At 54.1% G+C, this 22,941-nt stretch overlaps 1 protein-coding gene across 1 annotated transcript; it reads right to left on the bottom strand.

Moving 5' to 3' along the window:
* Nucleotides 1–1,171: 1,171 nt before the first annotated feature.
* Nucleotides 1,172–21,566, bottom strand: ADRA1D (adrenoceptor alpha 1D). Its single transcript, XM_084887452.1, has 2 exons — nt 19,427–21,566; nt 1,172–2,599 (listed from the first exon to the last, which is right to left on the bottom strand). Exons 1-2 carry the CDS (start codon nt 20,562–20,564, stop codon nt 2,025–2,027), a joined length of 1,713 nt encoding a protein of 570 aa, XP_084743578.1. The 5' UTR covers nt 20,565–21,566; the 3' UTR covers nt 1,172–2,024.
* Nucleotides 21,567–22,941: the final 1,375 nt, after the last annotated feature.

Here is a 22,941-nt window from a genome sequence, read left to right as displayed (position 1 = left end):
TTTTATATGCACTTCAGGGACAGTCTTTAAGAAGTTGTGTGGGCCAGGCTGGGGGCGGAGGGGGGGTGGTAGCGGAGAGGGGGGAGGGGGAGTTGGGGCACCTGAGGTCTCAGGAAATGGTGCAGTGAATGCACTTCTTCCAAATGCTCCAAAATCACTGGCAAGAGGCTCCCTCCTCCGGAAGGGCTGTTGCTACTCCCTCCATTCTCTTGGCCACTTTACAACGTTCTGGCATGTCCCGAGACCAAGGTGAGTGGCTCGGTGCTTTGTTGGTGATCAGAACTGGGTCCCTGGATGCCCTTGTTGGAGCACAGCCTCTCTGGGGCCTCTGGGGCCCTCCCCCTTCCCCCGAAGGCTGGGTACCTGGTATGGGGGGCACAGGAGGAGGCAGCTGGTGCAGAGCGCTGCTGTGCCCAGGAGATGGCTGAGGCTTGAACATCGGACATGTTTGCTGATTGATCATCGTGGTGACAGAAAGTACTGGCCAAGCTGCCCACACTGCCTGCCTCCATGTCCACTGTTATGGGGACACGAGGGCCCCCTCCCCCACTAAAAATCCTGCTGACGGACTCCCTTCCCACCTCGCTCCCTTGTCCCCACTATTGACCTCCGGTGGCTTACCTGCCCTAACGTGTGGGAACTAATGTTCACTCTGCTCAGGGACCCTCCCCTGCCACCGACGACCCCCGCCCAGGAGCCCAGTGTTCAATCCCCTGATACTGGACCCCTGATTTGAACAACAGTCTCCACTCCTGTGAGACCATAGGGCTGTCCCCCATTGCCCCCAGCTTTAGGGGGCCAAGGTGCTGCAAAGTGTGGCCCTCTTGGGATGTCAAGCATGGTTCCGGGTAGGTGTTCTCTCTCTCACCACACCACGCACACCTGTCTACTCGGGCTTGTATATATATTTTTTGTAACGTTCCACCCATTTAACTGACGACTGCATCACAGGTACATCTGGGGAGACTGACAAAGCGAACATTTGTGTTTATGGTTACTGTTTGTTTCCCAAGACTGGTCACATGACTTTAAATCCTCCTCCTCCTCCAAAGTCCTTTGGTCATGCTACAAGCCCCAACAGGACAGGCAGTTAAAGAGCCAGTTAAGATGAAACTAGAAAGGTGCACAAATACCCAATCTGTCCTGTTGTGGGCCTTTAAAACTTGAAGAATTTTAGGAAAAAAACAAGTTCTTTATAGGTTATAAGCTACAGAGGGACAGTTTGCACAGTTTGGACAAAATAGAAGTACTCTTGCCAATAAATATGTCTCAAAACGACAAATAAAGCTCTCCCCATTTGACAGCTCCGGATCCCAGCGGGAGGTGATGGGCACAGGCACAGGGGGCTATGTACAGAGTGTAAACAGTAAGGCCCTGGGGGAGGGGGGTACTGGGGGACAGGGGCAGGTGATGCGGTGTGCAAGGAGGAATACCGGCAGGGTCCACGGGTAAATACAACAGGCTCGTAGAAACAGTCATCCCATCTACCACCAAAGCTGGTGGGTGGCTGTAGCGGTGACGGATCTCAAGGTTCCTCCAGTTGGCAGTAAGGAGAAACTTGTTCACCGAGAAGCCCTGGTCCCAGGGACGTTTTCCTAGGGAGGCAGTGGGGCAGCCATGCAGGGCCTCCCTGCCCCGTTCCCCCCAAGAGGAGGGGCAGGCCTGTCTGGCCAGACTTGGGGCTGTCTACCCAGGGTTCAAGGCATGGATGGGGCAGTGCTTCTCAAATAGGGATTGGGAACAAATGGCACCCCTCCCTCCCGAAGTCCGCACCCCCTTCCTCCCAAAGGAGGAGCTTGGGCATTTGTGTCTGGTGCGGCCCCATAGCCTTCCACCCCTCCAGGGCAGCGCTCTGCCTCCCTTCCTCCTGGAGGCTAGAGAGCAGCTGTCCTGATCAGTTTCGAATCCCGGATCCACAGGGGCCTCTGGAACCAGGCTAGCTTCTCCTCCCGTCCTCGCCCCACCCCACCTTATCCGCCTCCCCTAGTGCCCCCGCCCCCACCCAGGCCTGGCTCTGGGGGTCCTTAGATATCAGTCTCCCTGTCAGTCTCCCGGAGGTCGCCGCAGTCCGCCAGTTCGTAGGCGCCTTCCACGACGTTGGGGGGAACACCGAGGGACACCGCCTCCACCTCGGGGCGCAGGGCGCAGGCGGCCTCGGTGCGCGGCGCGCTCCCGGCGCGGAGCCGGAGCGACAGGCTGGAGACCTTGGCGCGCAGCTGGGTGCTGGGCCTCCGGAGCGGCCCGGGCAGCCTCCACTCGCGGAAAGCGCGCGGCTTCGCCTCGGCTGCGCCGGGGGAGCCCGGGGCGGCGAGCTCGGCCAGGGCCAGCGGGGCCCCGGGGAGCGCAGCCCCCGGGCCGGGGGCGCAGTCGGGGCGCGGGCCGCCCGCGGAGACCCGCCAGTGGTGGCCGTAGACCCGCCAGAGGGGGCGGCGGCGCCGGCGGCGCCGGCACTGGCAGCGCAGCAGGCGAAGGAAGGCGCGCTTGAACTCGCGGCTGGAGCAGGGGTAGATGAGCGGGTTCACGCAGCTGTTGAAGTAGCCGAGCCAGAAGATGACCTTGAAGACGCTCTCCGAGGGCTTCAGCTCCGGGAACAGGGAACCTGCAGGGAGCAGAGACCTGCGAGGGTTAGATGCTCAGGAGGAGGGAGGTCCAGGCAAGCCCCTGGACGATACGGGGCGACCCTCCCTGATCTCCAGGGGCCCTTACTGAGTCTCTCAAACTACTTCTCCCCAGGGGGTCCCTCATATAACTCCAGGGGGTCCATGAACTTAATTGGGGAAAGAGTCATCCTTGGTTGTACTCACAATCATGAGACCTGCTGCATTTCCCCCTTCTTCCCAAAGAAATAAGAGCAGGGTCCCCTACTGGGGCAGGGCACCATGTCCCCCTCTTGAACGGGGGGCACTTGCGTATCACCTACCCCACCATTTAGAGAAGTGCTGGTGCTAAGAAACACCATGGAGGAAGGGGAAGGGCACACAGCACTGTGCAGAGGATATTGGCCATTCAAACCTTGGTCAAGTAGCCCTGAGCCAGTTGTTTGCTAAGTCTCACTTTCCCTTTCTGCGAAATACAGTCAATAATATTTCTGTGGCTCAGCCGGCATGGCTCAGTGGTTGAGCATTGACCTACGAACCAGGAGGTCATGGTTTGATTCCTGGTCAGGGCACATGCCCGGGTTGTGGGCACAATCCCCAGTGGGGGGCATGCAGGAGACAGCCGATCAATGATTCTCTCTCATCATTGATGTTTCTATCTCTCTCTCCCTATTCTTTCCTCTCTGAAGTCAATAATATATATATATATAATATTTGTCTGGCAGGGATTTTATGAAGATTCATAAATTTCAGGGTCTAGCACTTAACAGATTCTTAATAAATACGTCTGTTACTCACGCCCCCACCCCCTTTCCTTATTTCTGTGGCTTTTGAGAGAGGAGACCTCAGACCTGGAAGGAACCCACTTCCAGCTCTGGAGAGTGGCCAGAAACAGAAGCCTCGACCTGGTAGATGTGGGGGAGGCTGGGATATCGGTCAGGGTGTGTTGAGGAGACACTATCCCCTGGGAGAGGAGATGGATCTTTGTCTTTGGAATACGGGGTCCACCAGGGCTGCCCTCAACCTCCAGGCAACAGCCCTCCGAACACCATCCCTCAGGGGCTGAAAGTAAGACCGAGTGCTGAAAATAACGCTCTGACTCAGGCCACAATTTTTTATATTTAGCCCAGGATGACAAATCGGTGGACTATGCTTTCAGCAACGAGTCTGAAGCTGGCCAAAGGGCATTGTTATCAGTGTAGTTTTGATTCGGATTAGAAGGCGACATGGCATACTGTATAGCCTGGGCCTTGTTGTAGACATTAAGATGCTAATTTATTCTCAGCCAGCCTGTACAGAAGCCTGCCACCAGATGGGGATTCCTTACACAAAAGGAGCTGGGATTCAAAGGGCCATGCAGCCCCCATCTTTCCTGCTGTGTCCCGCTGACATCTTACGTTAGGCTCCCCCAGGAGCAGGCCCGGAGACAAGTTGTTAATTTGGGAGGCAAGTGAGTCCCGGGTAGTGGAGTGGGAAATAAGAAAAAAGACAAGAAAGCCGATAAAAGCTTGGGAGCTTTGGGAGGCAGTGGAGAATAGGAACCTCAGAGTTACCACCCCCTTCCCGCCCCCCTTCTGGGGAAAGGGAGGTGAGGTATCTATATACCCACTCCCATAGTTATTCCATACTTCCTGCCCACTGTGTGGGTGGGCAAGGAGGATTCGGGTAGGCAGAGGAAGCCCCCAGGCAGAGAGGCGAAGGCAGGTGCTGGGATGGAAGTTAGCCTAGTAGTGCACTGAAGGTCTAGGGCCGTGGTGGGCAAAGTGCGGCTCTCGACTCACATGCGGCTCTTTGGCCCCTTGAGTGTGGCCCTTCCACAAAATACCACGGCCTGGGCGAGTCTATTTTGAAGAAGTGGCATTAGAAGAAGTTTAAGTTTAAAAAATTTGACTCTCTTTCTCTTTCTCTTCCGAAAGAACCCCCTTCAGCAATTCATATAATTCTGGTTTGGTGGTGATGAACTTCTTTAGCTTTTTTTTTTTTTTTTATTAGTAAAGCTCTTTATCTGGCCTTCGATTCTGAGTGATAGCTTTGTTGGGTAGATTATTTTTGGCTGTAGGTTCTCATTATTCATCACTTTGAATATTTCTTGCCATTCATAAAGATAAAAATTATGAACAACAAATAAGCAACTATCAACAAGTGAACCTAAAAACCAAGGGAATTAAAAAAAATCTGATGAACAATATTAACTGGTGAATATAATAGAATCAGAGGTATGAAAGAGGAGTGAACTGACAATTCTCGGGGGAAAAGGGAAGTGGGGGTGTGGGAAGAGACTGAACATAAACTGTGCACCTATGGATGAGGACAATGCGGGGTGGGGAAAGGGCAGAGGGTGGGGTGGGAACTTAGTGGAGGGGAGCAATGGAGGGGGGAATAAAATGAGGAACATTTTTAATAATAGGAACAATAAAGATTAAAAAAAAAATGACTCTCAAAAGAAACTTCAATCGTTGTACTGTTGATATTTGGCTCTGTTGACTAATAAGTTTGCTGACCACTGGTCTAGGGAGATGGGTGAGGCACCAACAGCATCTGCCACAACTTTGTTTATTTGCTCTCTGCCCACTGTGTGCAGACATCTTGCCTGGAAAATAGACATTGGTGCCTTGGGCTCCAGCTTCCACAAGCAGTAGCTCCCAAGAGACATTTCCTGTTCCCTTCACAGTTGGCAGTTCTGAATCTCACACCCATCTCTGCCCAGAGGCATTGTCAGCAATGTCCCTGCCCTGCTGCCCTGCTGTGGGCACATCAGTGACAAGTGCTTCTCAGCCACTCCCAGTTTTCTCCTCCCTGAGCTGCTCCTGAGTTATGGATACTCAGGTTGACCAGCTGACTCCCCTGTCTTGCCTGCTCACTCCTCCCCAGCTGCCCAGCACACACCTTTGCCAGCACCAGGAAAGCCCCAATGGACAGCTGGGGACTCTGAGACAAGGCCACTCTCTCATTGCCTGCCAGCCCCCCTTTCTGGCTCTCTCGCCCACTCCCCACTTTCCCCACAGCCTTTCTTGCAAGCATGAAGCCCAGCTGTGCTAACTCATCTTGGCAGCCGTCATTGGAGCCAGAGGCTCGCATGGCACGCCCTCCCTCACCTTCCTGCCTCTCCATCCAGGAGCCCAGCAAGGTCCCCTCACTCCCTTTTCTCTCATGGTTTCTGCTTCTCTCTGCAGTCTTGCTTTTGTCTTTATGTGCATTAGATAAGTGGCCACACTGACTTCTCACTGCCCTCTGGCCACAGCGGGCTCCTCAGTCTTGCCTTTGGGCTTTTGCCCATGGTCATTCTGGATGCCCTTTCCCTTTCTGACACCTGGTAGTGCCAGCTCCAATGGCACCTCCTCCTGGAAGCCTTCCCCTGTACCCCCTCCCAAGCCAGCAGCGTTTAGCTGTACTCCCTCCTCCTCTCCACTCCCCCCACCCCAGTATGTCTACTCACTTCTAAGTGCCAAGAACACTGTAAGTAACTAGCAGTTTCCTGTCTATCTTAACTTTAAATGGTAAGCTCCCCACACCATGCTTGGCATATCATAGATACTCAATACATTCTGACCCCTCTCTATTGCACCCTACATCCCATCATTGCCAACTCCTATCAGTTCCAGAATCCCCTCACTGTGCACCATCCCGTTATCACCCTGGTCCCAGCACCATCAGTCCCAACTACCGCGTGCAGTGCCCTTTCGAGTGGGCTCCTGCTTTTCGAGAATCTCCACAGCAGCTGAGGGATTCTTTTAAAACATGTCTGAGCATTTATTTCTTCACTTAGAACCCATTTCCACTGCTCACTGCAGCTTCCCTCCTCCCCATCCCCCTCTCATCAGTACTTTGAGCTGCCAGCCCCTTGGTTTCTCCCATCAGCTGTTTGCTTCCTTCTTGGCTTAGCTGAGACTCCAATTCCCTTGCAATGTTCCCACATCCATGTCTTTCTGGATTTAGGTTGCACTTCTCCAGCCAGATCCTAACTCTGGAGTGATTCACCCTCAACACACTGAAGGCCTTCACCTCAGTTTAATGTCCTTTGTTTCCAGCATCCTCAGCTAGCTCTCCCCTATTCCTGCACTAGCTCCTTTGAGCCTTGACTCTTCCCTACAAGCCTTATGGCCGCCCCTTCACCTTCTCCAGAGCACTGACCTCACTTCCTGTTTCATGGAGCAAACAGAAGCTAAGGAAGTTGGGGAAGCCCTCAAACCTCCCTCCTCGCTCTCCCCGCTTGGTAAGAAAGGAGTCACTCCTCTCACTCAAGGCTCATCACCTACTTGTGCTGAGCTGGTCTTGAGCCACCAGTCACCTGTGAGCTTGTCTCTGTCACAGCTGCACTCTCATTCTCTCCACCCTTTCCATTCACACCTGTCTCCTCTTCCCTACCCGCTTTTCTCTCCATCACTTTGCCCCATAGCCCCAACCCACACAGGTCTCCACCCTGAAGACACATCTCTTGTACATCCTGGACACTTGCCATCTCACCTGGCTTCCAGGTGCCACTCTCTTAGTGACTCCTTGTCAATTTCCTTTGCTGCTGCTTCCTTCTGTCCCCACAGCTAAGTGTAAGGGTTCCCTTAGAAGAGTCTTGTAAAGGCAGTGAGGTCTCTCTGACTCTCCATTTAAAATTACAATGTCCTCCCAGCAGCCCTGTGCTCTCCACCTTTTCAACCGACTATTGTTTTTCACAGCACTCATCACCTTGTCCTGTACTATTTGAGTTACTCTTCCCTGTGTCCATCAGCTTTGTCCCCACAGTTCACAGTTGGAGAGGAAGGGAGAGGGAGAGAGAGAGAAACATCAATGATGAAAGAGAATCATTACTCGGCTGCCTCTGCACACCCCACACTGTGGATCGATGGCCAACTCAGCCATGTGCCCTGACTGGGAATCAAACCATGACCTCTTGGTTTTTAGGTTGACGTTCAACCACTGAACCACATTAGCCAGGCTGTACTTCTCATTTAACTCTCATGACACTGGCATCCACCTTGCAGAAAGATTCTAGTTATCTGCAGAGGGCAAGGGATAGGGTCAAGTTCTGAGCTTGAATCAATCTTTCCCGAAAGCACTTGGCCTTCCTGTAGCATCTTGTAAAGAGAGAAATAGAACTTCTCTTATTCTTCCAGGGATTCTGGAAGAGCCACAAACACTAGCTGCTTCATCCCCACCTCTGGGCTTTCACATGCTGGCCTGGCCAGGATGGCCCTCCTTCTGTCTCCATAGTGAGAACTCCCCTTCTTCGACTCGGGCCTACGACCACCTTCTCTAGGATTGTTCCTGTGATTTATCCCACTGTCCTGGGATAGTAGTTCTGGGCTGTGTATTCCTTGACCACCTCTTGATTCTGCCTCCAGCAGGCTAGATGGCATTTGTTGGCCTTCTGTGTGCCATCTAGGGTGCCCTGTGGGACCTGCCATGTAGGACATTCACAAGGGCTGGGCTGCTGCCTGCTCTTGGGAGCTACTTCTCAAGAAAGAGTAACAAACAGACCCCCACCACCTAGGAGGTGCTTGGCCATCTCCTTCCCCTCCTTCAAGTCTTTGCTCAAAAGTCACCTCTAAGGTTTGAAGTAGATGCTGTTGGCGCCTTGCCCAGGTGCATCAGCCCTCAGATGCTGAGTGGCTGCTAAAGCTCATGGTAGTCCCTTCTCTGGAGACCTGCCCTCAGCCAATGGGAGCTGTGTCAACTGGGAGATGACACCTCCCCATCAAGGGACAGCTCACAGCCAGGGACAAACTGATATAGGTTAGGGCAGTGGTCGGCAAACCGCGGCTCTTTGGCCACATGCAGCTCTTTGGCCCCTGAGTGTTCTAACGCCACTTCTTCAAAATATTACTCGTCCAGGCCGAAAACTGACTTCTGCGCATGGGCCACGAAGTTTCAATCGCACTGAATGTGCATGCCCGCATGTGGTATTTTGTGGAAGAGCCACACTCAAGGGGCCAAAGAGCTGCATGTGGCTTGAGAGCCACAGTTTGCTGACCACTGGGATAGGAAAAGCCAGCTCCCTTGCCTCCAGGTGGTGCAGTTCTGTGCTCCAGGGCTCTGGTAGGGTCAGGCTGAGGTCAGACTTTGAGACCACATCCTGGGTTAGCTCTTTCCTGCCCTACCCTACTTCCCTCCCTTACTTGCGTGCCTCCTGAGACCCTTCTTCAGTCCACCACTTGCATAAGAACCCCCTTCTCAGGCTCTGCATCTAGGGACCAGACCTAAGATGCCCAAAGACATGTCTTCAAGCTATTTTGCTTGCTTCCCAACATGTAATGGTGGGAATATGGCTTTGTCACCGGACCAATTATTCTGCTACTGCTGGGAAAGTCAGGGCATGAGTACGCACATCTGTGTCCACTTCTCCCTACTCAACAGACTGGCTGGAGCAAGGCGGGCAGACACTGCTGGTCAGAAGTGGCAGGGCCTCTTCTGCGTCAGCAGGTGAGCTCACTCTCTGGGATGATGGCTGGGCCATTCTGGCCTACACTTCTTGGGGAGACTGAGGTAGCAGCTTGTGAGGTTAGGGGTGTGTGTATTTGCAGCCTGGATCATCACAGTCTAGTTCCTGCTCCTGAGGAACAGGAATGGCCAGGCCCAGGATCTGAGGCTGAGATGCCAGTTAAGGCTGGTGGTGACCAATGTGGCCAGGCCTCATTGAGGATTGACAGCTCCGAAGCCAAGGGGCAGACTGTGTGATTAACAGCATTGTTTTGGCCTCACCAGGGGGAACTCGTTCTTTCTTGGCCCAATGTCAGAATTCACAGCCAGCCTTGCTCATAACTTGCAGCCAACTATGAAATATCAGGCTGCACCAGTCTTCCCTTCCCCTACACCTTAGTGGGGGTGGGGAAGCTCCTAGAGCCACAGTGGCCGGTGGCCACCTGCTGGGGTCCTGAGTCCTACACTCGGCCCCACCCATTTCAACTCTTCCCTCCCCTTTTCTCCCTTTCCACCTTCCCTATTTCTCCCCCTTCTTTTTACTTTTTGTTGTCTCTTCTTAACTCATTATTTCCTGATCTGTGGCCTTGGAGTAGCCAAATCCCAAGCTCTGGGTGCCCTCCCTCACCTGAGCCTCGCCTCACCCTGCCAAATGGCTCTTGTGCTCAGAGCATGAGCCTCTCAGCTCAGGGGCTGGGCTGACCGATATCATGGATCTGAGCAGATCAGTGCTTAAGCCAAAGGAGAGAAGGTCCCCAGGTAGTGGTCATTCTGTTCAGGAGTCCCAGCACTGTGCTGCTAGGCATTGCCCATGAGGCCTTAGTACCAGCTCTCAGGGGCCCAGGACCCTGTTGGGTGGGTCACCCAGGGTAGACAAATCCTCTAGCGTTTGCAGGAGACCTTCTGGTGGGCATAAAGCTCATGAAGCAGGGTGAGGCAAGGCTCAGGTGAGGCCTCAGAAACTTTCTCTTGAGGGAGGGGTTCAAGGACTCTTGGGGTCTTCTGGGGTGTGTGAGAGCATTAAGTCACACAGGAAGTGGCCTTGTCCTATGGCAATGCTCAGGACACCATTGTGGCCAGGATCTGGAGCATAAGGGAGCATGAAACTGAGCCTGGGGGTTCAGCGAGATTTAAAGCTTAAATCATGGCTGTCAACTGACCTGAACCCTGGCCCTAGCCTGACCTTGACCCTGGCAGGAAGTAACAAGGACTCTGGAGCCAGAGTGCTTGGATTCCAGTCCCAGCTCTGACACTTATTTTGTTTTTTAAGATTTTATTGATTTTTAGAGAGAGAGAAAAGGAGAGGGAAAAAAGATAGAAATATCAATGTGAGAGTGAAATATTGATTGGCTGCCTCCTGCATGCCCACTGCCAGGGATAGAGCTCGCAACCCCAGCATTGAACCTGACCAGAATGGAACCAGCAACCCTTGAGTGCACAGGATGACGCCCAACCAGCTGAGCCATACTGGCCAGGGCCCAGCTCTGACATTTAGGATTAAGATTAATATAAAAATATTTTTAAAAGAAGTAAGTAGCACAGGCTGTTCTTGCAAGTAGGTAAAAAGCAGGAAAGATTATAGTGAGAAGATAGGGGTGAGGGTGAAGGAGCCACACAGGATTGAGGGCAAATCATCTTTTGGTGGAAGTTCAGGACACATCTACATGCTGTGTGTATGCAGAGGAGAGGTGGAAGACAGGGAGGGCAGAAGGGCTGAGAGAGATTCAGAGCCAACAGGGTTCATGCAGGACTTCTGGGGCCCGTCTGAGGCTGCCCTGAGGAGGAAGCCTGCCTATGAAAAGTGTGATTCCTCGTTGGAAAGTGCTCAGCTAGACACTGGCTTGCACTGGCTCACAAGAGCTGATTGTTAAATTTCCGAGGAACTTTTGCAAGCTTGCTGATGTCCCTTTGGTAGCTTGAAATTGATCACAGTGGGAATAGTTACACCACGGAAATGGGCAGATGCTACCAATTAGCCCCCACTCCAGAGCCAATTGTTAAATCTTTACTGGCACACTACTACTATGTTCCACATGGAAGAATGGCCAGATTCAAGCACTAGGCATCTCAGAAATGGGTGGAGATGAGGGAGTTTAAGATGCCAAGAGAAGGTGAAGTGATGGTTCATGGCAGTAGCTGGAGAGGGAGGCCTAAGGTAAGGATAGGGAGTTGAAGGTTTGGTCAAGGTCAGGGTCAATCAGCTTTTCCTGTACAGACTCTGCCAAGTAACCAAACAGGTAGTTTCTTTTAGAATTCCAACAAACAAATGTACAAGGGATGACAGAATTCAGGTATCACCCCTTTAAGTTTCCAGGCCATGGCTAGTGGCTGCTAAGATAGCAGTTTTGTAAAAGGCTGATGGGACCCTTTATGATCGATGGATTAGGCTGATGGAACCTAAAGCCTTGATTAATCTTGATATTACAAAAAGGGAGAATTTGGTTTACAGGAGGTACAGGCAACCGAGGAGCACACTAATGGCACTGGGGATGCAAATCCCAGACTGTGGGCTACTCCTGGAGGCAAACAACCTGGGTTCTTCACCAAATGAGTTGAAAGGAAAAAGGTGGGTGAAGTAGAATCTTACCCATTAACGGGACCTAGGATGCATCAACCACATACAACGAATGTACCTTTTTTGGATCCTAACTTAAACAAACTAAAAATTCGAGGCAATAGGCAACATTTGAACACCAGATAGATATTTGATGCCGTTAAACAATTATTTTATGTTATGAATGATTATGGTTATTTTAAAAAGTTCTTATTTTCTGGAATACATATTGAAGAACTTACAGATGAACTGATATGGTGTCTGAATTTTCTTCACAATAATCCCTCAGTGGTGGGAAAATGGGCAGGGGTTGAGATGAACCAAGACTGGCCTTGTATTGACAGTTGTAGCTGAGTCACAGGTTCCTGGGCATCATCGTACTGCTCTTTCTACTTAGTTTGTGTTTGAAACTATCCATCCTGTTAAAAACAAGGGAAAAACCCTAGCCCTGGATCCTTTCTTATCCATAGTAATCATTCAGTAAATGTTAGCTGCTATGTTTAAAGTTTATTTTCTAGTCCACATGTGTCAAACACAAGGCCCGCGGGCCAAATCCAGCCCGCCAGGCCTTGCAATGTGGCCCGCACCGCGCTGTCATCACTGCACTCCGCTGTCAGTTTATGACATTGTCAGTTTATGACTGTTCAGTAAACCATTCGGCCCACGATTTAGGCTGGATTTTAGATTTTGGCCCCTTCTCTGATTGAGTTCAACACCCCTATTCTAGTCACACAAATGGGGGTCCATCCCCAATGCATCCCTAGTAGGATGGTTGGCTTTACAAAAAGGGCCGTTACCCTAAGTGAAATCAGCCGTTCACAGAAGGACTGCCTGATTCCACTCGTATGAGGTATCTAAAATACAGGCACACCTCAGAGATATTTCGGGGTGATTCCAGAACACCGCAATAAAGTGAGTTGTGGCATGTTTGCTGGTGGAGGGACTTGCCTTTAATTTGTAAAAAAAAAAAAAAGCAACATCAGTGAAGCGCAAATAAAGTGACGTGTGCAATTTGCCTGCAGACAAATTCATAGAATCTAAGAGGGGTGGGAGGGAGAGGGAGTGGGGAGTTGCTAATCAACATGCATATAGTTTCACTTCAACAAAATGAACAAGTTTTAGAGACCTGCTATGCAGGTGCCTAGTGAACAATACTGCATGGTATACTTACAAATTTAAGAGGGTAGATCTCATGTTATATTCTTACCGCAATTTAAAAAAGAGAGAGAGAGCTGTGCTTTGCCACCCAGACTCTTGGCATGGCAGGATGTGAAGAGGCCATGCCACTTCCTCCTTCTGTGCACACTGACTGTGCGCCAGGTGCCACAAAAGCATAGCCAGCCCCTTCTTCAAACGTTTGGGCCAGGGGACAGGACAGAATAGCCATTACTGAGGATCTGGAGCACACCACGCCTCTCCCCCTGTTGTCTGTGACCTCAGGGAGCATGTGGGGATGAGTCCATTGGCGCTTGGCCAACACCCTTCGGACGCACACACCGAGTCTACCCTTCACAGCTGGCTGCCACAGTGTGCCTCCAAAGTCTGGACACCAATTCCTCAGCATGGTTCACAGTCTCCTCCTGCCTCCTCCCTCTTCCTTTCTCTTCATTCAGGCATAAGATGTTGACAGTCAGGTTTATAAAGTACATATATCCTAAGAGTATGGCTTGTTAAGTTTACATATGCATACACCAATGTAGTCACCACCCAGATCAAGACAGAATATTTCTGGCACTTTAGAAAAGTTTCTTTGTACTCTCTTCCAGTTAATTGCCCCCTCCACCTCTCTCTCTCTCTCTCTCTCTCTCTCTCTCTCTCTCTCTCACACACACACACACCATCCTGATTAGCTTCACCTGTTTTTTAATTTAATGCCATATACACAGAATCATATAACATATTAGCTTTTCATTTCGGATCTGGCTTATTTTGCTCAGCATAGTGTCTGTGAAGCCCATCTATGTTGCTATTGTCGTTATTTTCCTGGCTGTATAGTAGTCCAGTCAATGAACACATCACCATTTATTTATCCATTCAGTTGATGACATCTGACCTCATCTCATAACCTGTTTTCTCATAGATTGTATATTCCAGGTTTTCCCAAACCACAGGATGACCCACAAAGACCTCTGCTCCTCTGTGCCTACACATGTGCAGCTTTCCTCTCACTGATGCTATGTGTAAGAATATTGACAGTCACTGTGATAAAGGTGTGCAGAATGCTTGGAGCATGAGGGAGCACCTAATTAAATGCGAAGGTGGTCAGGAGACCTAGGCTGACAGTACAGGAAGGAGCCCCAGGTCTTTCTCCCACATGGCTGGAGTCCCAGTGTGTCCTGGGACTGCCAATATCAGAGCCTCCTGGTAGCTTATTCACCTGGAGGTATAATATATCTGGGAGGGGCCTGTGGGCTCTGGGCCTGCTTGTGCGACCGACACATTCAGAGGCTGACTAGGAGGCCAGTGTGGCATGCTGACTGCCCAACAGAAGAGAGCTAAGAGTGCAAGCTGGGCATCTGCCTGTGGCCGTTAGGAACGGCGGGGGGCGGACTATGTGAGTGTCTAGGTCTCAGCGGACAGGTCCACTTCTGGGTATGGCTGGCAGGCCGATCGGATGCTACTGCCATGAGAACATCAGGAGAGATGGGGCCTCTGGAGACACCTGGGAGAGGGAGGGCTCTCTCTGCAGATGGGTGCTTGCCTGCCCGGGACAGTGCTCCTCCAGTCCCTCTGTCCCCCTGCTGCCTGCAGGGAAGGTGACTGGCATTTCTACACCCAAAGGCTGTGGGTGAGGGGGCTGTGGCACTAAGGGTCCAGGGCAGAGGCTTTCAGGTGTATTTCTAGCTGGCTCCCTTTTTGGGGGTCTTCCATGGAAGTCTGCAGATAGCAGGTTCTAACTGATGCCCCTCCCCACATGCCTGTTACAAGTCTGGGCTCCTCTAGACATCTGGCTAAATAACCTGTAAGAAGGAACCTTTACATAATGTCCTGTGATTTTCCCAGGCACCTAGTCCTGCACCAGCTTGCTGGGGTGAGGGCAGGAGGCACATCTCTCATTGGCAGAGCTGCCAAGAGCCCCTTCTCCAAGGAGTGGGGACCATACAGGCTGTCGTCCAGACTGGAACATCTCTGAGAGGGAAAGAGGGCACTATTAGTAACCATGTGGGTCAACAGGTATAACCGGGGCTGCCTTGGCCAAACCTGGGTGTGTGGTCATTCTTCACGGGGCAGACAGCACACCTGGGCATCAGTATGAACCAGCAGGCAGGCGAGTGCCCTCTCACGGGGGTGAGTGGTGTTTTTCATTCCTTACACAGCTCCCCAGGTGTCCTGGAAGGGCAGGTGTTGCCTCCCCTGGACTTGCTGCCCTAAATTGCAGGGTCCGACAGGTGATGTCTAAAGTTCATTGAACTCTCTGCCTGCTGGCACATGCCCTGCAGTTGCTCCTCAGCTGGAGGTCTGGGGGTGACCCCTAGCCTCTCTTCAGGCCGCTCAGGATTTTAGGTGCCTGGTGTCTGTGTCCCAATCTCTCCTGGCCATTGGCCTGGACCCCCAGAATCCTTACAGTTCAGGACACCCCATCTGTACCTCTCTCCACTCCTGCTCCGGCCTGACCCTCAGCATTTCAGCTTATAAATGGCAGTCACTCGCTCCCTGTGCCAAGGTCCCTCTGGGACCCTGGGTTCCCTCCTTAAGGCTCTCAGTGCCCTCGGGCTGTCAGGGCCCCTCCCTGGCTGTCGCTGCTGTGCTGTAGCTGCAGCTTCCACTTGACTTTGTGTCCGGAGGTTGTGGGTACGGAGCATCCTGGGTCTACTTGACAACCCCTAGGCTGTGGCTCTACTGGGTGCCTTTGCTGCCATGGCCTATGGCCCTTTCCGGCACTGACTGCTTTTTCAGCCTCTCCTTCCCTGCTGCTCCTCACATCTGGTGTGGGGCCAGGGCTTGAGGGAGCTGAGAAGGGTCAGTCCTCCTGGCTTCCCCCTTCTCGGCCTCCTCCTGATTTCTTCAAAGTAGGGGCTCCCCAGGCTCTGTCCCCAGCCCCTCTCTTTTCTTTGTCTCTCCATCCTCTCTCTTTTCTGCAACCACTCCCATTCTTGACCCTCTTATCTAAGTTCCCAATGTTTTTCACACCTCTCCCCCCTCCCACCCCCCCACTACATACTGGCACCTCCTACCAACCCCCTGGATGCTACATTCTATTTTTTCCCCTCACCCCCACCCCCCCAAGTTGCTGCTCAGAATTTTCCCTGTCCCTTCAATGATGCCTTCCTCCTCTAGGCCTGGGCCAGTGCTGAGGACTGTCAGGACCTCCTGACCTCCTGGCCCTCCTGCATAACCCTCAGGCCACTCTTTCTCCGCCTCTCGCTCCATTTCCCATTCTCTCTGTTGATCTACCCTCAGAGCCACATCGTGGCGATTGGGATATTCTGTGTCCCTGCTTGGCCTCTGTCCTGCGTGTTTGCTATTGCCAGATTCCACTCAATTCAGCTCCACCAGCGGCCGTGGGCTCTGCTCTGGGGCTCAGTGAGGTGGAGGCCAGGAGAGCCCCCTCCCAGGGTCGCCACCCAGATGTGAGGAGCAGCAGAGATGGAGGGAGTAAGAAAGAGCAGTGTGTACCAGCCAGGGGCAAAGGCCATGGAGATTTGGGGCTGATTTCCTGGAAGAGGGGGACACGTGATCTAGACCTCAGAGAACAGTAGCCGCTTTCTGTGTTGATTGTATCAGTGAGAAATTGGAAGCGCGGAGCACTCCGCAGGAGACTGCATCAACACGTCACGGGACGCTCTCAAACAGGGCACCACGCTGCTGCTGCAATGAGGCAGCATGTCCGTGGATAAATCTCAGCGACACCATGTTGGGTGAAAAAGGCAAACTGAAGATGGATGCGCAAGGCACGGTGGTGCGATTTACATAAATCCTAAAGGCACACAAAGCAATATTCTCTATTATTGTGGATACAGATATTTGTGGGAAGAGTACAAATGTGTGGGAGTGATAAATACCAGATTTACCTTTGGGGAGGAGGGAGCAAAAAAGGACAGGAGAAGGGAACTTAGCTATGGCTGTATTCTATTTCTTTGCAAAAAAAAAAAAAAAAAATAGAATCAAAGGCAAATATGGCAAAAATGTGAGTATCTATTCAATATGGGTGATGATGGGTACATAGGCACTTGCTATGTTATTTTCTTCTTAGGTGCCTTATTCTGAAACTAGACATTTGAAAAGAAGTTAGAAGACCATTAGGGGAGACGGCAGTCTACACACAGGCTGATTATTTCCTACAGGGGACTGGTGTGAACCAAGGGGCAGGGGGAGGATGAGGGCACCTGGGATAGCAGGGCACAGCTGGGCAAGGCTGGAACAGGGGTGGGCTGGTAGGGCAAGAAGCCTGGGTGATGGCTTGGGGGGGGTGTGGTTCTAAATATGGGGTAGGTGGGTTTCTAAAGGGGGGCACACAGACTTTCTCTTTCTGCCTATTTGCCTCTCCCTTCCCCCTCCATCCCTCTCCTTATCCTCACCACAGCCTCTGGCTGAGTGACTTTCCAGTCGGTGATTTATTCATTTCTTATCTGAGCACCCACTGCCAAAGCAATAGCTCATATGGCACTCACCATGTTACAGCCACATCACTGAAGTCTTATTAACCCCCCTGTAGGTTATCATTATAACCATCACCACCATCCTTATTTTATAGATGAGGAATGAGAGACCCAGAGATGTTCTGGGATTTGCTGCAAGTTACCCAGCTAGTCAGAAGCAGAGCTGGGATTCAAACCCAGGATCTCTGGGACCAGATCCTGTGGTCCTTGCTGCTGTGCTCTATTGCTCTTCATATGCCAGGCACTGTGCTGGGTGCTTGTCTGGCTTCCCCCCCACCAGCACAGTCCTGCTCTTGCAGAGCTTGTGGGCCAGTCGGGGAAGTCAGACACCAAAATGTGACGTTAGGAATACTTCTGCTTAGAGCATGGGCAGGAACCAGGACAATAGGGACAAACCCGGACTTGTGGTCCCCTTCCTGTAGGAGCTAGTAAAGGAGGAGAGCCTGTGCCACGAGGGAGAAAACACAGAGAAAGACACGCTGAGGCTGAGGCATCTGGGAAGGCCTCTCTGAAGAGGGGACATTTATGCAGAGACCTGAAGGTTGGGGAGTTAGCCGGGGGGGGGGGGGGGGGGGGTAGGGCAGGCCAGACAGAGGGAAGAGCAAATGCAAGGGCATGAGGGATGTGGGCAAGGAACCAGAAGAGGGTCAGAGGGGCCAGAGGGGCAGTGAGCAAAAGGCAGGGCAGCCAAGCCATGAGGCCAGAGGGCAGGCAGCCCATCATGTGGGGCTCTCCTTACAGGAAGGGGACCACAAGTCCGGGTTTGTCCCTATTGTCCTGGTTCCTGCCCGTGCTCTAAGCAGAAGTATTCCTAGCGTCACATTTTGGTTTGGACAATGATACATTTGAAGGTCACCTTCTCATAGGCCATAATGGAGAGTTTAGATTTTGTTCCCAGGGCAGGGAGAAAGCATTGAGGGGTTTTCATCGAGAGTGACACTAATTTATAATGTATAAAGATCACTCTGGCTGCTGTGTGTGGAGAGCCGGCAGGGGAGCAGGAGGGAGGCCATTGTCCCTGTCCTGACTCCGCTGCAGGGTGTGGAAGAAGCAGGCTCCGGAAAGGCAGGGGAGGTCCCTGCGTGGGCCTGCTGAGGTTGCAGCCATGGGCGAAATGACTCAGGGTAAATCTGTCCCCGGAAATGCTGTTCTCCATCTCCTCCCGGGGCGAACCCAGCCCCAAGGCTTCCAGGAGGACCCCCAGGTGTGGGAGGAAGCCCCTCAGAACTGCCGCCCACTTTCCAGGTCCGTGGGGACCCTCGTGGGAGAAATAGGAAAGTTTTTCAGAAGTGCTGAAATATCAGTAAATTAAAGAAAGACGATGAACATCAACTTTCCGTTTGATAGTTTGCCTTCTTCCCTTTCCTTCTTACCCCCACACAGCCCCTCCCCCAAATCCAAGAGGAGGACACAGAAGTTAGAGCCCAGGGCACTCACAGATTCCAGCTTGGGAGGGTCTCGGGAGGGGACCAGCTTCCAAACGGAATGAGTGCTGGGAGAAAGCAGGTGGCTTCTGGTGCGTGCTGATGTACATGTCGACTGGGCAGGGCTTGCTGCCCATGAACGGATGTAGGCCCACACTATCTGTGGGTTGACATGTATATCTGTGTGTGTGTGTGTGTGTGTGTGTGTGTATGTATGAGTGTGTATCTGTTAACATGTAGGTGAACACATACACGGCTGTTACATACTATGAGCAGATGCTTGCACAGATTTCCATTGACCTTTTATATTTAGCGGCATCCAGAGTGAAAAACAAGCCCAGGATGGTAATGACGATGAAGGGGGAGTGGAAGGACAGAAAAGTTAGAACCCTGTGAAACAACTTTTGCAAGCACTAAGAGCCTCTTGTCCTCCTCCCCTCCCCCAAAGCCGAGCCACACTTCTGTCTAAGTGTTTCCCAAACTTTTGACATATGTGTACCTTTCTATAATTTTCGTAACGCTGAGTACCCCTCGTACTCATGAGAACGTAGAATTAGGCGCAGCTAAGCACGGTGCAGTGCATATCCCCACCAAACTCCGGTGCAACGCGTACCCCCCACCAAACTCTTCCCGTACCCCTGGGGGTATGCGTGCCACACTTTGGGAAACACTGGAAGGGACCAGGGAAGTTGCTAAGCCCACCTTCCATTCTTCAGGTGGAGAGCCAGCTGGGGCAGGGTGGGGTGAGGGGTGAGGGGGAAAGCTGCCAAGCCTGGGTGCCAGGAAGGCATAGCTCCAGGCTCAAGAAGGAAGGGCTGGTGGGGGAGAGGGGTCACTCACCGAGTGGCAGGACGAAGAAGAAGGGGAACCAGCAGAGCACGAAGACTCCCACGACGATGGCCAGCGTCTTGGCGGCCTTCTTCTCGCGGGAGAACTTGAGCAGGCGCACGGACAGCGAGCTGCGGAAGGTGTGGCCCTTGGCGCTGCGCAGCCCCCGGGGCGCCCCGTCGGCACCTGCACCCGAGGCACCGCGGCGGTGGATGCGCAGCACCACCTCGGAGGCCTTGCCGCGCTCCCGCTTCACGCCGGCCTCCAGGCTGCGCGTGGTGCTGCGCGCCACCACGTACACGCGGCAGTACATGACGAGGATGACGGCCATGGGCAGGTAGAAGGAGCACACGGAGGAGAAGACGGCGTAGCCCACCTCCTCGGTGATGCTGCAGAAGCGCTCGTCCGGGGGCACGGGCTCCTTCCAGCCCAGCAGCGGCCCCACGGACACCACGAGGGCCACGGCCCAGAGCAGCGCCAGGATGGCGGCCGCCTTGCGCTCCGTCATGATGGTCGGGTACTTGAGCGAGTGGCGCACGCCCACGTAGCGGTCCACCGAGATGGTGCAGAGGCTGAGGATGGAGGCGGTGCAGCACAGCACGTCCACGGCGGCCCACACGTCGCAGAAGGCCCGGCCGAAGGCCCAGAAGCCCAGCACCTCCATGGTGGCCGAGAAGGGCAGCACCGTGGTGCTGAGCAGCAGGTCGGCCACGGCCAGGTTCACGATGAAGTAGTTGGTGACCGTCTGCAGGTGGCGGTTGCAGGCCACCGAGAGGATGACCAGCAGGTTGCCCGCCACGGCCAGCAGGATGAAGGCGGCCAGGAAGACGCCCACGCCCACGCTCTGCGCGCTCACCACCAGCCCCCCGACGGCCGCCGTGCCGTTCACCTCGCCGCCGCCGGCGCCCACGGCCCCCGGGGCCCCGGGGGAGCTCCGGTTGTCCTCGCCGCCGCCCGCGTCCACCACGCCGCCGCGGCCGCCGCCGCCACCGCCGCCGCCCGCGGCCCCCGGCACGACGCCCCCCGCCGGGCCCTCCGAGGCCGCCGCGCCGCCCGCGCCGCCCCCGCCGCCGCCCGCGCTGGAGCCCGCGGCGCTGCCGTTCGGGCGCGGTCCCTCGAAGCTGGCGCCCAGGAGATCGCGGAAAGTCATCTCAACGCGCGGCCGTCGGGGGCAGGACCCGGGCCCCGGCACAGTGACTGTCAGGGAGGAGGGCGCCGGGCATCGCCGCGGGGCTCCGCTCCAGCCCCGCGCTCCGCGCCCCGCGCCCCGCGCCCCGGTAAGGTCGTCGGAGAGAGGAGTCCTGCCCAAGTTCCCGCGACGCGGAGCTCCGCTGGCTGCAAGCAGAGGGGGGCGGAGGGGCGGCGGCGGGGCTCCCCGAGGCTGGCGTGGAGTCGGACGGGAGAGCCGGGCCACCGGCGAGCCGCTCGGAGCGCCGAGGCGAGCGGGGACAGCGCGGGCTCCCGCCCGGGCGGTGCAGGCGGCGGCCACTGCGGCGCTCGCCCGGGCGCTGGGGGCGGGACGGAGGAGGGGCGGCGCGGGGACGGGAGGGGGCGGCCGGCGCAGGGGGTGGGTGGGGGTGTGGGGGGGTGAGGACGCCACTTTCGCCGCCTCGGGTAGGGGCTGTGCGCTCCCACCAAGCGGGGGTCCGGGGGTCCGGAGGATGAGGGGCGCAGCCGCGCACTCCAGCCCCGCGGCAGCCACCCCAGCCTCGCCGCAGGGTGTCCCCGGCCGCCCTCTCTCCTCGAGGTCTGCTCCGCGATCCCTCCCTCGCCCTCCCCGGCTCCACTCCCTTTCTCCTCTGCTATGTCCCCCTTCCTCCCGCCCTCTCCCCAACCTCTCGGTCACTTGCTGGTGCCCTTGGGTTCGAGCAGGGTAGAAGGAGCGATCCTCCGGTCCCCGGGCTCCCGGCTTTGGCCGCCAGGGAGCAGCAAGCGCCTGGGATTTGTGGACTGCGGGCTGAACCGCGCAATGGCGTGGTGAGTCGCCTCCTGGAACTCCCTGGATGGACCTGTGGCACCTCTACCTTCTCTCAGGACACCGGACAGGGAGGGTCTCAAACACCCCTGTCCAGTGCGGTGGCGAGGAAAGAGCCCTGGAGGGGGTCAAATGCCTGTCCTGGCTTGGGTCGGGCAGAGAAACAAGAGACTAGATGGTGACAGAGCTGGGAGCCCGACCCAGGACTCACCAGTTTGCATACACTAACTTCTGCTCGGTTACTTTGCTCCGTATCAGACTCAGACATTAGAATAAAACTTGCTTGCTACACTAACGAAGCGGCTTCCTTCTGGGGCGGGAGGGCTGACGTGCTGGAGGGTGGGAACGGGGAATGAGCACTTGGTAGACGGTGAAGGTGGGGGCCGAGGCTACATACCGTCTGGCTCCAAATCTAGGCTCCACCTCAGATTAGTTGTTGGACTTCTCTGTGCCTCAGTTCCTCATCTGTAAATGAGGCTAAACGTGGTGTCTACTTAATGGAGTTGCAAAGAGTTAATGCCTCAGAACTGGCCTGTGTTTGCTAGCTGAATGGGGCTTCATGAGGCAAGGTTTGAACAGGGAGCACAGAAGAGGCAGAAGGGGTACGAAACTGGCATGGACCGTGGACCGAGGTGGAGGGGACGGTTTCAGGAGCCTCTGCTGACTAGGTAGGACTGGGTAGGGAGAGATAAAAAGAGATTGCTCACTTGACCAAAATAAATAACTTGGTCACGCTGCTGTCCTGGGTGGGCCCTGAGCTGGACACGCCAGGTGGCAGGGGAAGGGGGAGTTGCAGGGAGGAAGAGCATCACTGTGTGCATGCAGGATGAGGAAGGCTTGTGCCATGCTGGGGAGTGAGATCCTGTTGGAGGGGTGTCTGGGAGGAGGAGGAGAACTCACGGCCTTGGCACCCACTGGCTGTGGATGACACGGACAGGATGTCTACAAGACCTAGGTTGAAGGTGCTTTGAAGAAAAAACAGAAATGTTGAGAGAGGGGTAACCCCTTGGGCCCCTGCCCATTTTCCCAGCCCAGGAAGCCAAAGCTGTTCTAGTCATATCAGTTTAGAAATAGCTCTTCCAACCCCCTTCCCAAGTTCCCCCATTACCACTTCCAACTTTACTTGGGTCTTTGATAATTTACCAGAGATGAAATGAAAGCAAGGTGAGCCTGGAGACCCCACGGGCCCTTGGGTTCTTTGTGACCCAGTGGCGTGGCTTCCATTTAAAACGGAAAACTAAAAAACACCTGTGCTTATCTCCTCCCCGTCCTGAGGCCCCTTTAGAGTGAGAGCAAAGAGAAAGGAAGGTTCGTCCTACAAGTATGTTAACTCCTAGGCTGATAAACCTGAACTCCAGCCCCTAAAGAGGAGGCTTGAAGGAAGAGGTCATGAAGGGACCTATTCTTCACTGGTGGAGATGGTGCAGGCGGCTGTCACGTTCAGTCAGATGCTGCGTGAAAAAGAAAGCTGATGGAGAAGGTGTTCCTGACAGATATCCTGTTTGTGGGGATGAGCCGGTCAACCCCCAGTTCCCTTCCCCCCCACCGAGCC

The sequence above is a fragment of the Pipistrellus hanaki genome (genome assembly GCF_964339955.1).
Source record: "Pipistrellus hanaki genome assembly, chromosome: 6".
Taxonomy (NCBI): domain Eukaryota; kingdom Metazoa; phylum Chordata; class Mammalia; order Chiroptera; family Vespertilionidae; genus Pipistrellus; species Pipistrellus hanaki.
The sequence above is the reverse complement of the archived record's forward strand: the minus strand, read 5'-3'. Positions and strand labels throughout refer to the sequence as shown.